Source organism: Pyxicephalus adspersus, chromosome 9 (assembly GCF_032062135.1).
Source record: "Pyxicephalus adspersus chromosome 9, UCB_Pads_2.0, whole genome shotgun sequence".
Lineage (NCBI taxonomy): Eukaryota > Metazoa > Chordata > Amphibia > Anura > Pyxicephalidae > Pyxicephalus > Pyxicephalus adspersus.
In genome coordinates, this window is record NC_092866.1 from 42,005,146 (window position 1) to 42,019,939 (window position 14,794).

Here is a 14,794-nt window from a genome sequence, read left to right on the forward strand (position 1 = left end):
TCGTTATCTTTTTATTGTTTTTAAATATGTATCTGGTTTCACAAAACCAATGGTAGAAACTGCATCTTTGTTAAGTCACTAGCTTTGGAGTGTTGTCTTTTTTAATGGTTGGTGTTGTAGTTTAATTACAATACTCTGTAAAAGTCATCAACACATCCAAGAAAATAATAAAAGGGACCATTTAAGCACATAGGAGAAAGCAATTTAGTTTCTGGTGGGACTGAAATAATTATTTTCTCCTTGTTTTCAGGCACTGTACATGATGATTACTCAGACAGAGGATGTGTTGCAGTTGATGAATGTCACTGTAAACACCGAGGAACTCTGTATGCTCCAGGAGAAACCATACAGAATGACTGTGATAACTGGTAAGTACGTTGTGACAAATGAGAATATCAGAAGTCTAAGTCCCCAACACTGGGCAATCAGAATATACAGAAATTAGGAAGAGAGGGTCCATGTTAATGGCCTGGGAATCTGCTACAACTATAAGATTTATAATGGTGTACTGGTATGTGTAAACATGGTACTTACACAAACTCAATTTTATTTACATTTTTAACCAATAGTTACTTTAAGGTGCCATCAATGGTATACTATCAAAAACCCTATTGTATACAGACAACTGCACATGCTTAATTTAACAAACAAGTTTGAATGCAGAATGCATTGCAGTGATTCATACCTTACCAGAAGAGGATTTAGTGTGAAATTTCAGGTTTCATTTAAACAAATATAGCCTCGGGACAGACAGGAGGTTCATGCAGTCCAACTAAAGGTGTGGCGACAGTAGTTTGGGGGCTAGCAAAATATATAACTATCTATAATGAAATTGGTAAATCCCTAGAGCCTGTCTTCTCTGTGATCCATTAAACTTACTTATATATCTATCATATTAATAGGTATCAGAATTATTTGTCTCCATTTGTTCCTATTTTTTAGGTCAAAATATTTTTTATCTACTTCTGATATTGGTGACACGAAATATAGTTTTATAGTAAAAGATAGACCTTAAAGTCCTAAGTTTGCCCATTGCAAAGCAACACATATTGATGTGATGGGTTGATCTATAATCTTGGTCACTACTGAAATCCATGATAAACTAAACTGAAAGGATAAACTGAATATATTTATAACTCAGGGTACAGATGCTGAGCTCCCCCATGTCTTGAATAATTTTACACACATAATCATTACACATATGTTTCTATTACAGTCGTTGTATATCAGGAAGATGGAACTGCACGGACCATGCTTGCCCTGGAGCTTGTTCCATTGAAGGGGGAGCCCATTTCACCACCTTTGATGGAAAGGCCTATACCTTCCACGGTGACTGCTACTATGTGCTATCCAAGGTTAGAAACATTGGAATTACTTTACTGGTCAATGTAAAACGAATTCTGTTGATTAAAATGCAAATATCAAGTACAATAAAGAGGATTTGAACTATGTTAATTTGGATAGACTGTAAACATTAAAGTTATGAGGTTATTATTTATTCTGAGAAGCCTAGAAACTGCCAACATTTAATACCCTGGAGAAATACATGAAATATTTTCAGTCACAAAGAACAGTAAGGAAACAGTTAAGAAATAATCAGTGCAAATATTAGGTTGTTGACATGAAAATTAAAGTAAGAAAAACATCTTTATTAAATAAACTGAACCTCAAGGTAATGGACTATCAGACTAAAGGTATAAATTAAATAGCCTCCATGTGGTTCATACATTTACTGAAAATATGATAATACTGTTCCTGCCGTGTTATCTCAACCCCTATCACTCTCACATTGCTGGAAAGCTTTGTCCACATAGACGTGGGGAGAACATCTGAAGTAAATGAGACATTGACAAGATAGCATATTAAAATCAAAGTACAATATTTTTATTTACAGTTTATTCTGCAATTTATATGACTCTTCTACGATAAAAAAACATTCCCCCTTCTCTCCTAGCAATTTTAAAATTAGTACACACTGCTGGCAGTATATAAGCAACCTGAATCTGTTGTAATTGATTGGAAAATTAGTGAAGCTGAAAAGTGAAAAAAACTTTTAATTGATAGTGATTATGGTGTTCACTGTGTAAGAATCAATTTTAACCGGATGACAAAGTAATAAATTTTAAAAACAAATGAAAAAGGTGAAAGGTAACTTTTACAAACTATGTATTTAAAGATCAAACAACAGAGTGATCCATATAGAGGTGCCTGGGTGTTGCACATTTCCATAACACAAAGGGACCATTCATAACAGGTGTAAGCACAAACATACATAAGTCACTAATGTACACAAATGCCACTGGGTGGTTTAAAAGCAGCTCAAATCTATCAATCTTGTACTAAATCTGCATCAAACACTAAAGGTTTATGTTAGACGTGTGAACATTTTGCTTAGGTTAAAAGTGGACAGTGCTTTGCAACAAATGCTTAAAGAGAACCAGTCATCTCTTTACAAACTTAACCTACCATGTCATGAGCAATGTACAAATAGCAGAGTGTGAGTACAAAAAGCAATAAAAGACTCCTCAAAAACACCAACAAGTGTGTGGTACATAAAACAGTAACACCACATAAAATCCAAAGCCCATTGTGCCCCATAAACCTTATGTATGGAATTTAGGGAAAGGACATTTGAAGAATTGTAAGTGCTGATATTTATGTTAGCAATCCAAATGTGACAGGACTTTCACCCCAACTTCTGTGTCAAAAATTAATTAAAATTTGGTTATGGCTTTAGACTCACTTTAGGATACACTTTTTTGCAAGTTTGGTAATTATTTAATTACTTACCTTTTTATTCATTGGCATGCCATGATTCAGTGTTTTGGGCTTTGCTTAGTTTGCACTACTACACTGTTGACCTGAGTTTTAATTTAATGTATAATGATAAATTGCATGTTTTCCATTCAATAATGCAATGTATGGTAATCAAACGACTCTCTGAATGGCACCCCAATGCTGAAATAGAAGAACGACTAAAGGATCTAGGTTAAAAATGTTTTTTCCTTTTTTATGGTGACTGGACAGCCCATCCAAAATGTATGGTCTGCCTTAGAAATCTGCACATTAATGAGTATTAATGCCCAATACTAGGGTCCAAAGGTGGCCTTTTTTATGATTTTTTGCAAATATGGTTTTGTTTATGAATTAAAATAACATTAAAAACATTTGTTGCTGAACAGATGATTATTAATACCTTGCTACTGTTTCAGGGTCATAGAAATGAATCACATGTTATCCTAGGCGAGATGACTCCTTGTAGTTCCTTGGCGAGAGAGACCTGCCTTAAGTCTGTAACACTCCTAACAGATAACCTGAAAAATGTGAGTATACAATTTTTTTTAATACTAATTTATAAATGAATAATCCTAAAAATCTGTAAAGATTAAAAATGTGAGGCCTTGGTGTGCACAACTAGGGATGAGCGAGCAAGAATATTAAGTTTGATCTCGCTGTGAATCAGGTCTTTCTCGCTTACCGAAAATGTAAGGGAGATTTGACTTCTGATTCGTTGAGAGGTCGAACTCTCACCGAACAGGAGGATTTCCAGAGCTGTATCATGCAGCCCTGGAAATCCTCTGCAATCCCCGGGCACTAGAGTATAATTGACTTCTAGTGCCCCGGGGATCGCACACTCTTCTCAATGAATGCAGCCACAGCTACAATCATTGAGAAGATGCCCGGGAAAGGCGAACCTCCTGACATTGTAATATAAGTATCTCTTACAAATTATACATTTGTTACAGATACAGGATGGATCTGTAAGAGATGCATTCATTGAGTGTGTGTGATCCCTGGGGCACTAGTGGTTAATTAACCTCTAGTGCCTGGGGATTGCACGAACAGGAGGATTTTCAGGGCTGAATGCAGCTCTGGGAATCCTCCTGTTTTAATTTTCTCTTCCGATGGTTTTACAGCTAAGCTGTAAGAAATAAACATTGGAAAAATAATATTTCAGCTAATAGCCAAACTCAGAAATATTTTTCTTAACATTGATTAGGCAGTGTTTGCCTATTTGATGTTATAGAGAATTTTCTGGAGGTGTTAAGACCCATGTAATTCTAGTGATCCTAGAGACAAATCTTTCTCATATGACCCTCCCTTGTTTGCTGCAAAATTCAACTAATTAATGAGAAAGCAGTGGGGAAGCAATGTTGCAGAAGCTAATAATGGTTTCCTTGCTCTCGTCATTGAACATGTGCCAAACAGTGGAGCTTTTGTAAAATTTTTTCAACAATATAACATTAGAACATGAATTTATCATGAAATTAACATGAAAAAGTGTGATTAAAAATGTTTAATCCTTGATCTAGGTGGTGAGTTTCAAGGCTGATGGCACTGTTCTGCTGAATGAACTGAAAGTAACACTTCCTCATGTCACAGGTAATATCACAAGACAATGTAAAACACAATGGAAGCATTTAGTCAAAACTACTTCCCTATATTTCATTTTATTTGCCACCTGAGGAAGTATAATTCATTGAGGTTATCAATATCCTTGTGTTTTCCTCTACAGCCAGTTTTTCCATTATGCAGCCCTCTGGTCCTTACATCGTTGTACAGGCTGTCAATGGTCTTCAGATGCAGATTCAGCTGCAACCACTGATGCAGTTATATATCACTATGGAGAAATCTGCCAGGAGACGACTTCAAGGTCAGTTTAAGAGGACCTGTTACCTTTGTTTATCAGGGAATGATACCTATACTTAATCATAATGCATGCTACAATAATGATAGTTTTCTGTGTTTAACAACTATATATTTTTCATACTATAGATTTTTTAATGTCTGTGAAAGAAGATGCCTATACATAGCCATATATAATTTTTTAGCCAAGAGAATTGCTCATTGATTCCATTTAGTAGACTCTTGGTTCTTGATGATTGTTTTCAATTGTGTTACGTGACAAAGATGCTGATTTACAATTTCACACTCAGAAAGAGATAGAAGAATTCTACAGTTGACACTACTGGTATCCCCTCAATTGCCCAGTAACTGCTAAAATAACTGTAATAAAATATTTATGGTATTGGCAGTAACTACAACATATTAAGTGTGTTAATTCCCAGATACTTTTGGAAGACACAAAGGGCCTGATTTATTAAAGCTCTCCAAGGCTGGAGAGGATACACTTTCATCAGTGAAGCTGGGTGATCCTGGAATGGATCTGGTCCAGGATTCAAAATGTTTGCTTGCAAAATAGCAAATGCTTTTGAAAAATCCATTCCATGTTTTCTGGATCACCCAGCTTCACTTCAGAAAATGTATTCTCTCCAGCCTTTCATAAATCAGACCCAAAGAGTTTATAGCAACATTTAGGAGAGTTTTGGAAAATATTTTAAATGCATGTAAATACTAAATATATTTTTCAGTATTTCCTGGAATCACACCTTATGGTATAAGGTTTGTATAAGGTTTTCCTTTCTTAAGAAGCCAAGCTATTGACTCACCATAAATAACAACCAAATCAGCCTGCTATGACATTGTTTTCAGTTTGTTTTTGGGCTGCCTATCATATCCAACAGATAGGCAAACCGAACAAACAACTTAAGGAGTCCATGTACTAGGCTGGCACCACTGCTGCCAAATGCAAGACAGTGGCCTAGCATGGTCAGCCTACAACAGGAAGTGAGGTTATTGGTAGGAACTCCAACTAAGAAACTTTGCAACAGAATAATAAAAAACAATTGCTTACAGTGAGATATGCTAAACATACTGAAACATTAATTTAAAGTTTTCATGCACTTTAATGTATGTAAATATTCACTTTAACATACTCAGTTTACCCTTTGTTCTATAAATAATTATGGGTTTACATAGGCATCCTTCAAACTTCTGAGACTGGACCTGGAGAATTTACCTGGAAGAATCTGTGAAATATACATAGAAAGATTTATGTATTGCAATGTTATGATACCAGGGAACACAGTATGAAACTATTATATCTTTGCAGGTCTTTGTGGAAACTTTAATTCCAAGGAGGCAGATGATTTTAAAACATCAGGTGGCCTAGTGGAAGCCACAGCATCGGCATTTGCCAACACATGGAAGGCCCAACCCAGCTGCCATGACATGTCAGATTTGCTGGATGATCCTTGCAGCCTCAGCATTGAGAACAGTAAGTCATCATTTCCATTTTTTGCCATATTGATAAACTAATAAAGTTTTTACTTCACTCCTTCACAATTCTGCAAAATTCCACAATTCTTTCTTTTAAAACCTCCTCCTGTGTCACTGTCTGTATCTGTCTGTCATTTACAACCCCTATTTATTGTACAGTGCTGCATAATATGATGGTGCTTTATAAATCCTGTTTAATATATAGTAATGTTCTACTTCTAATAAAATATGACTGGCTAATTACAATACCTAGAAATTTGTAAAATTCTGTATTCTGCTATTATCACATGCAATTAACATGCCCAGGTTTTTTAACCAGAATGGTTTTCCTTTATTTTGTAATGGTTTAACATTTTGCTTTCATGCATATACTAATCCTAGTGCGCCATTCTTTCTAGAAAACTATGCAGACTATTGGTGCTCTGTGCTAGAAAAAAAAGAGACTCCATTTGCTAAATGCCATTTAGTGGTAAACCCAGCTGAGTATGTCAAGGTGAGTGTTGATCTGTTGATATGTCACATCTTGTGTTCTTGAAAGAGTAATATACTGAGTTAAAGACCCCACATACTGCAAATGTAGAATGTAGAAAGTAAATGTGGTCACAGTTAGTGTGAGCTTAGAATAAAAGAAAACAAAAGGGGTGAAAGGTAAGTGAATCATGGGTAAATAATCATTGATAAATATTTTTTTGAAATGAAAATGACTATCTTTGAAATGTTGCTGTGACAAACCAGAACAGAGCCCATCTTACAATGATGAGTCATGGATAATGGATGCCATCAATATTTATTAAAAATAAAATAAAATAAGATATCAATATTGAAGTATTCATGTTTATTAAATAACATATTTTTTATGTGGCATTGCATGTACATATGACTCATGTGTTGCTTTTGTTTTCATTTTGCACAGAGATGTCGTTATGACACTTGTAACTGTAGGGACAGCGAGAAGTGTATGTGTGCTGCTCTCTCCTCCTACGTCAGGGCCTGCGCTGCTAAAGGGATCATCTTGTGGGGATGGAGGAATGGCATTTGTGGTAGGTGCCCTTAATAAATAAATAATATTACTATAAAAGATGAATTGTGACAGGAGCTTTTCACTTAGAATACAAGCTCTTAACATGTTTGTATTCCTTACTAGTTGATAATTGATCTTTAAAATTTTGCATTACCTTATATAAATAAAACTGGCTTTTTGTATCCTAGTCATCTCTTGGTGTGAAACATTGTGTTAGCATAGTGCTACTTATTAGAAACTTTTTTATTAAATCAGTTTTAGATTTTGCAGCAACGGTTATCAATACCCTAGCAGGTAAAAAAGTAATCAAACTAAGGACAAGGTTCATGTTTGCCACTACCATGGGACTGTAGTGAGTTCATGGGATTCATTAGGTTGTGAAGTACAGAGTTTGGCTTCTTAGGTTCACTAAAAATAAGTTATAGCCCAAACCTCTTTCATTAAAAGGTAGGTTCATACTGGCCATATTGACAGTATGCGTTGGGGTTTTAGGGGGAGCTATTGTTTTTATTTTTTAAGATTTTTTTTGTTGTTGTTGGTACATTCCCTACCATGGCAGTGACATACTATACATTTGTTTACGAATAGTTTGCTTATTAGACCTAGAAATTGGACCTAAATTGCAAAAGCTTCCATAGTCTTTAATGGGTTTTCCCATTTCCTGGCAACATTTATGAAACTTTATGTAAAATAAAAACCCATGCAGGTGTCATGCTGATTAAAACCTAGTTTCTTACACATTATGAATTAGGAATTATGTTATTAGTATATGTGAATGTCCAAAATAATGAAACAAAATTCTTCTATTGCAGACAAGGACATCCCTTCTTGCCCATCTACCCAAATTTACCTATATAATCTGACTACATGCCAGCCAACCTGCCGTTCCCTGGCAGAGGGTGAGAAAGCCTGTGCTAGTGGCTTTACTCCAGTTGATGGTTGTGGCTGTCCAGATGGAGAGTTACTGAATGAGAAGAACCAGTGTGTACCCATATCTCAGTGCTCTTGCTACTACCATGGCTCATACGTGAAACCATTAGATGTCATCTACATTCAAGACGAACTTTGGTAAGTAAAACATTAAAATCATTTGAAATTTGTGTTAGCCTATTTACAATCAGATTTAGGTAGATACCTAATGGAAAATAATGAGATATGATTTCTAATCAGTAGCTGTAGGTTATGATGCACCATTGCACCACTGCATCCACTAAGGAAAGCAAAGTTATATGTATCACCTACGCTGAAATTCTTCAGTCTTTCAATTTTTTTGTCCTTTGTAATTTTTGTATATTTTCTACTAGCCTTAACCATTCTGCATTTCTTTTATTGAACAAACAGGTACTTCAAACATATCTAATGGCAAACTAAAATGTAATCATTTGCAACGTACCAGTTTTTAATATGGTGTCTACATTTTTTAGAGAGCTACAATTTATTACAATTGTATAACTACATTTACACTGATTGTTGTATTTATGTTATTTAATTCCTGGGAACCTATAGTATATAACAGACTGAACAGGGGTATAAATAATTATGATCATAAACTCTTATTAATAAATTTCTGTTTTCTTACTTTGTCAAACAGCACTTGCCATAATGGAAAACTTCAATGCACTTCACATACCCCTGAAGGTAATATATAAACTTAATTGCAGACTGAACATATTCATAAGCCATTATTAGATAAAGCAGTGGCATTACTACGGTGGCATGGGTGTACAGACTTCACCTGGAGCATGTGTGAGACCAGCATCTACACAACTCCATACTGTTCCCTGGACCCGTCTGTCCATCCCCTACAGCGTCTAATGTGTATGTTGCCTTAGAAAACAATAAATTGCCAGAAAGATCATATAGCTGTTTATCAGGATATACTGACTATTGCCTGTACAGGAGAGGAAAATAAATCACTAAAGTAGATTAGGTAAACAGAGCTGAGAAGACAAAAAAAGAGGTTCTATTTTAACATAATTAAAAAATTGAATGAAGGAAAGTACTGCCTTTTTTTTTCTTCCGCTTTCGAAAAGATCCAAAGGATAGGTTACAGCTTACCTGAAAAGTAGTTGTCTAAAATTTTGGGTACACTTCTGTAAATACTATTTGACTCTGCCCTTCATTCAGTGCCAACTTCTTCTCCTCTGGGGACTGATACCATAAATTAGTGTACCGTCTGACACCCACCCTAGCTATTCCTCTGGGATTAGGACTTTTCTGGTGAAGTAAAAGTGTTTAGACCAAACACGATCATAATTGGTACATTTATTTTGGACATAAAACTCATATATGGTTTCTTTCTAGCTTGTCCTAATGGAAAAGTCTATTATGACTGTAACACACATAAAGGTGATTCCAAATCCTCAATCCATAGGAGCTGCAAGACTCTTGGTGTTGAATATGTAAGTATATTATAAATATATACAATATACAAATATTTTTGGACAGGAAAAAAGAAAATATTTGATATGTTTTCATGTTCAGCTATTTTAGCTTACAGGTATGTTGAGGTTGCTAGTTGTTGGATGACTCAGGGAGTGACAGCTGTGACTTATCTCTCATCAAACTCCCTTAAATTTATCAGACTTCTTTTTAACTAATACATTGTGCTATTTGTTATTTTATAAATATGTAATACAGTATAGTCTATGTACAATTTCATTTTTTTTATTTTACTATTAACAAATGTTGAACCAAAAACTATTATAGAATATATACTGCAAAAAAATCTTTTTACTTCAATTTTAACAAAATACCTATTTATACATATTTACTTTGTATTATTAGTTTCAAACAGAGTGTATCTCAAGATGTGTTTGCCCCAACGGGCTTCTAGATGATGGTGCAGGTGGTTGTGTTCCTGAAGAATGGTGCCCATGTTTCCACAATGATGAACTTTACCCCCATGGGACTAAAGTCAAGGTTGACTGTAACACATGGTAAGTAAAACCGTAAAAATTATACTTTAATAAGAAAAGAGGAACTCTGATAATGTACTGATAGGGCTGTTTGTGCACATCCAATAAACTAGGGGAAACAACTTTGCACACTTCTGATGTACTGGGAGGGAGATCCAATTGTAAGTGTATGGTAACTCAGACAATAGGTATGATGAATCAATAAGAAATGACCTTCTATTAATTGAAATTAGGATTTAGGACAATTTCAGGCTAGTATTGTTGACAGCAGAACCTCTGCAGTTCTCGCCTTTCAACCAGCCCTCAACTGTCCCAAAGCCCTGTTTACCACTGGTCCCAGGTTGGACTGCCTGCTGGGGCCCCCTCCTTAATCTCAAACAACCAATGATTCAAACAAGGAACGGCTATTCATAACTCACTTCACTAGGAACCCTCAACATACCTGTAATGCGCCTGGGCACACAAACCACTACCGACTCCAGATATCCTTGAATAAGGTTTATTCAGAATGGTACAGCACAGCAAGGGTTAAGTCCAATCAAGCAAGGTACAGAAGGATAAGGCAAAAGCAGGTCAGTAACAATCCGAGGTCAGGGCAGGCAGCAGGCAGAATGGTCAATAACAATCCAAGGTCAGGGCTGGCAGAGTTCAATCAGAGTTAGGTTCAGACCGGGTCACTGAGGAGATGACAAGCAGAAGTTTTAAACACACAAAGACACACCCAAGCACACAGAGGCTATGGCGGGCAATGGGGTGATGGACAGGCTCTCCTGAAATAGCCAGGATGACCAATCACCTTGCGCCACCTGGCACTGTCTGATGGGAGACTGAGTAAATCCCCTGCAGCTGATTGGCCGCAGGGAATTCAAACTAACTATGTCCCGCCCTGGGGCGAAGCAGCCGAGTGCCACGCCCTTGGGGGGTACAAGAGGGACGCATGGTAACACGCGCACCTCTTCCCACAGTACCCCTAGGACGTGCACTACTTTGCACTTGCACTTGCACAGTGCTGGGAGCAGGAACCACATTCAAAGGGATGCAAGGGCTGCTGCCTGGCTGATCAGTAATTAGTCCAGGGCGGATCCCTCCGCCTGCAGAGACAGACAAGCTGTGAGCAGAGGAGCAGCCTTGGTTATGCTGCTTGCTACTGAGGGGTCTCCCTCTGTGGCTGGGAACCCCAGGGACACCGCAGGCTCGCAGGGCGGGTAAGTTCCTTACACTACCCAAACCAAATAACAAATTATATGAGACAGTGAAAGTCCTTTGAGACATGATATACTAGTAACATGTGCATGCAACATATCTTTACCCTGGTGTCTCACTCCCTGGGTCTGCATCTATTTGCTATATGAGTTAAAAATATCACACTAACTCCTATAAAACAACAATTAAGAACTAACCAATCGCTTGGTTTTGTATTCACAACAAGACCTGCGTCTGCTGTAGCCCAGCAACTGCCTCTCTTATACGGTCCTATTATTCAATATCCAGTCATTAATGCAACCGTTAATATTGGAAACCATTATCTGGCTACTGTCTTAGAAAATATTGTTTCTTGAGGTACCTAAACCTGGAAATTTCTTTGATACCTCCTTTGATTTTAAAATTCATTGATAACTATTTTTTTCTTATGTCTCCAATCTTAACAATCCCTTGAGGAGCCTTTTTGGCGAAACGTGTCTAGATTTTGAGACATTAAATATCTGATCCCCACTCACAAGTGGAAACTTTGTAACTTGTGTTCACAAATCTATGTATGATTTATTTTTTCACAGTTGTTCTATGTTAATAACAGGACCACTACTATCCTTGAATAATAAATATTTGTACCCCTTTGCCCTAAAGCCTACTATGTTTTTTACCTCTTCTTCTAATACCACTGAAATAAATTTGAAAGGTAGAAATCCATTTTCTCCACAGACGTTTGCATGTGGTCTGGTGTGTTTTTTCAGATGTTTTATGCAGCATCTTAGGGCAATCTGCAGCACAACTTCTTTTAAAAGATGCTCTGGTTTGGCGCACAATACCAGGAAAGCAGATATCCTATGATGCACGGCCAAATGGTCATGTAAATGAATCCAAAGATGAGCACTGTCATAGTGTTACTTCAAACTAATAAACCAAGCTCTCCAAGAAACCTGGGTGATCCAGAAAACTTGGAATGGATCTGGTCCAGGATTGAAAACAATTACCAAAATATAGCAATTGATTTTAAGAAATCCAAGGTTTGCTGGGCCATCCAGGTTCTCCTGAAATAATTTTTCTTCTCCAGTCTTGTAGAGCTTTAATAAACCAGACCCTATGTATTCTTTTGCTGCAAGTTACTTTGTTGCAATATACAGTAGAGTTACCAACCTGCACTTAGCCTAAAACTTTCTTTGAATATTCATCTTCTAATTACTTATTTTCAGTGTTTGTCAGCGAGGGCGATGGAGCTGTACCGATACTGTGTGTTATGGGACATGTTCAATCTATGGAAGTGGTCATTACATCACATTTGATGAGAAATTTTATGACTTTGATGGGAATTGTGAGTTTGTAGCTGCCCAGGTATGTGACTATTATAACACATTTAACTTTGTCCTCTTTGTAGATAATGCTGCCTAACTGGATTATGAATGTAATTTTTTAAGTTTTGGATACACGTGACTTTCATGACAGGTGTACTTTAAATACAATAATTTTTCTACTTTAAGTAAATATTTTCTTTGAACTCAATGCTCATGTAGGTATATTATCAGCGGTGTCTTATGTGATTGATTTCTTAATGATTTACAGCTTTAGAAAATGTCAATATTTAAGTATTGACCTATTCTGAATACACTTAGGGTAAGGAATTGTAGAAAGAAGTAAGATAGTTTTGTGGTTGCTATAAGATAAGTAAACCCTTTTTTAATGCATGCATTTCAAATTCATTGTGAATATAATCTTAAAGGTGAAGAATTTCTTTCCATACATATTTCAGTAAAATATGAATTTGAAGTATTTGATGGGTGGCACAGATACCTTTCAGAAATAATGTAAACACTCCTTCTCTTAGCATACAGTACCATTACCAAGCTGATTTCATAGTGTATCCCATTGACTCCCCACTGTGCCTGAATTTTTAGTTTTAGATGGGATTAGGAAATTTACTAGCACAGTAATACTGGAATGAAGTGGGGATGAAAGTGAAATGTGCCATACCATTCCTTCGGTATATAATATACACATGTTCTATATAAAGGCATGTGTGAGGGGATCATGGAGGGGAGGGGAGGGAAAATAAACATTTTCTCCCTAAAAGACGACCTCTCACTTCTGTTCACACCCTTTTAACCCTTACTATGCCCCACTCCCCTCTTACCTCTTGCCCAATCACTACTACTACCCCTCCCTAACCATTTTCCAATTCTTTTTAACTCTTAACCTCCCTGGGCTAGCCTCCCACCATGTCATGTGGGCCATGCGCCTAATATTCTAATGTTACAGGCCTGTTTCTAAGTTCTTACACACCTAATATGATTGAAACCCTGCAAATGATCACTGTTCCTCATAATACATTTTACCCTGTAGGATTTAGTGCAACATATATAGGAAGAAAATACTAACGCTAACACTTAAAATGTATTTTTAGGATTACTGTGGTCCTGACCATTCTACTGGCAGCTTTAGCATCATCACAGAGAATATCCCATGTGGTACTACAGGAGTTACATGTTCCAAATCCATCAAGATTTTTTTGGGGGTGAGTATTTTAGTTTCCTGTTTGGATCTGGATGTTTGCAAAAGTGTTAACACAAATAAAAATGACTTAATACTTAACTGAGAACCCATAACTAATTGTTTTATGTGCCCACTGTAGACACCCAAATTTGTTGTGTAACCTGCAATGTCCCTTAATTTTTTTTCTGCTTAACATAGCAGAAAGAGCTTTGTTAAGGTAAACAAACTTGTCATGTGTACTTTACTGGTTTTGAGAGTCCACGTTCGGAAAATATACCATCATAGATTGAACTCTCGCCATTGAAGAAAACAAAAAACAAGGCACCTTGACCTTGGAAGAGCTGCAGCCCTTCTCCTATCCCCTTCAGCAAATCCCCTTTGCCCTTCTCTTGGGGATTTTTTGGATAGCATGTTCTTTTATAAGGCTCAGTACCACACTATTTGGGGGATGATTGTATGCTTTCTGAAACTTTCAAAAGTGTTGAACAGCAGCAATGCCCAGAGCAATTGCAGTGGTAAAGATAAACCACATTCTACTAGAATAGAAAGCATATATTTTCTTCTTTTAAGAGGTACTTCTATTTTTATGTTTATTTTTTTTGTTTTTAGCTTTTTTTGTAGTTGATATAAAATGTTATTGATTGAGTTAACTTAAATTTTAGCTTCAAAGCTTCTTAGTAACTTAGTAAAGCTTCTATTTGAATTTCAGAGGCTTCTTCACTAGAGTCTGGAGGCCAGCACTTTTTTTAATAGGCAACAGCAGAACTGTCAATAAGTACAATGTGGGAGACCTTTAGGCACATGACACACTACCAATTTTGTAGCAGTGATTTGCAGAAGCTACACATCTATCTGCCTTTTTATTGTGCCTATTTATAGCATGTATAAAGTTGTTTCTGTAGCTGGTTACAATTTATGCAGCTACTAGAATTACCAGCTTGTTATGAGTTGCCTCCTGGTGCCACAGGTTTACCAGAGGCGTGGAATCTAAGCGTCTCCTGACCCAGACCACAATACCTCCAAGCAATAA

The 14,794-nt window shown here is 36.6% G+C and overlaps 1 protein-coding gene across 1 annotated transcript in view; it reads left to right on the plus strand.

Moving 5' to 3' along the window:
- LOC140337714 (mucin-5B-like) overlaps window positions 1-14,794 on the plus strand; it is a 51,622-nt gene that overhangs the window by 8,025 nt on the left and 28,803 nt on the right. Inside the window, exons 8-21 of the mRNA XM_072421515.1 lie at window positions 251-368; window positions 1,217-1,355; window positions 3,213-3,323; window positions 4,314-4,383; window positions 4,517-4,654; window positions 5,954-6,118; window positions 6,519-6,613; window positions 7,034-7,160; window positions 7,954-8,209; window positions 8,733-8,779; window positions 9,446-9,543; window positions 9,929-10,080; window positions 12,471-12,609; window positions 13,676-13,786. Of these exons, the coding sequence (XP_072277616.1) occupies window positions 251-368; window positions 1,217-1,355; window positions 3,213-3,323; window positions 4,314-4,383; window positions 4,517-4,654; window positions 5,954-6,118; window positions 6,519-6,613; window positions 7,034-7,160; window positions 7,954-8,209; window positions 8,733-8,779; window positions 9,446-9,543; window positions 9,929-10,080; window positions 12,471-12,609; window positions 13,676-13,786 (1,766 nt within the window). The remainder of the gene's footprint in view (window positions 1-250; window positions 369-1,216; window positions 1,356-3,212; window positions 3,324-4,313; window positions 4,384-4,516; window positions 4,655-5,953; window positions 6,119-6,518; window positions 6,614-7,033; window positions 7,161-7,953; window positions 8,210-8,732; window positions 8,780-9,445; window positions 9,544-9,928; window positions 10,081-12,470; window positions 12,610-13,675; window positions 13,787-14,794) is intronic.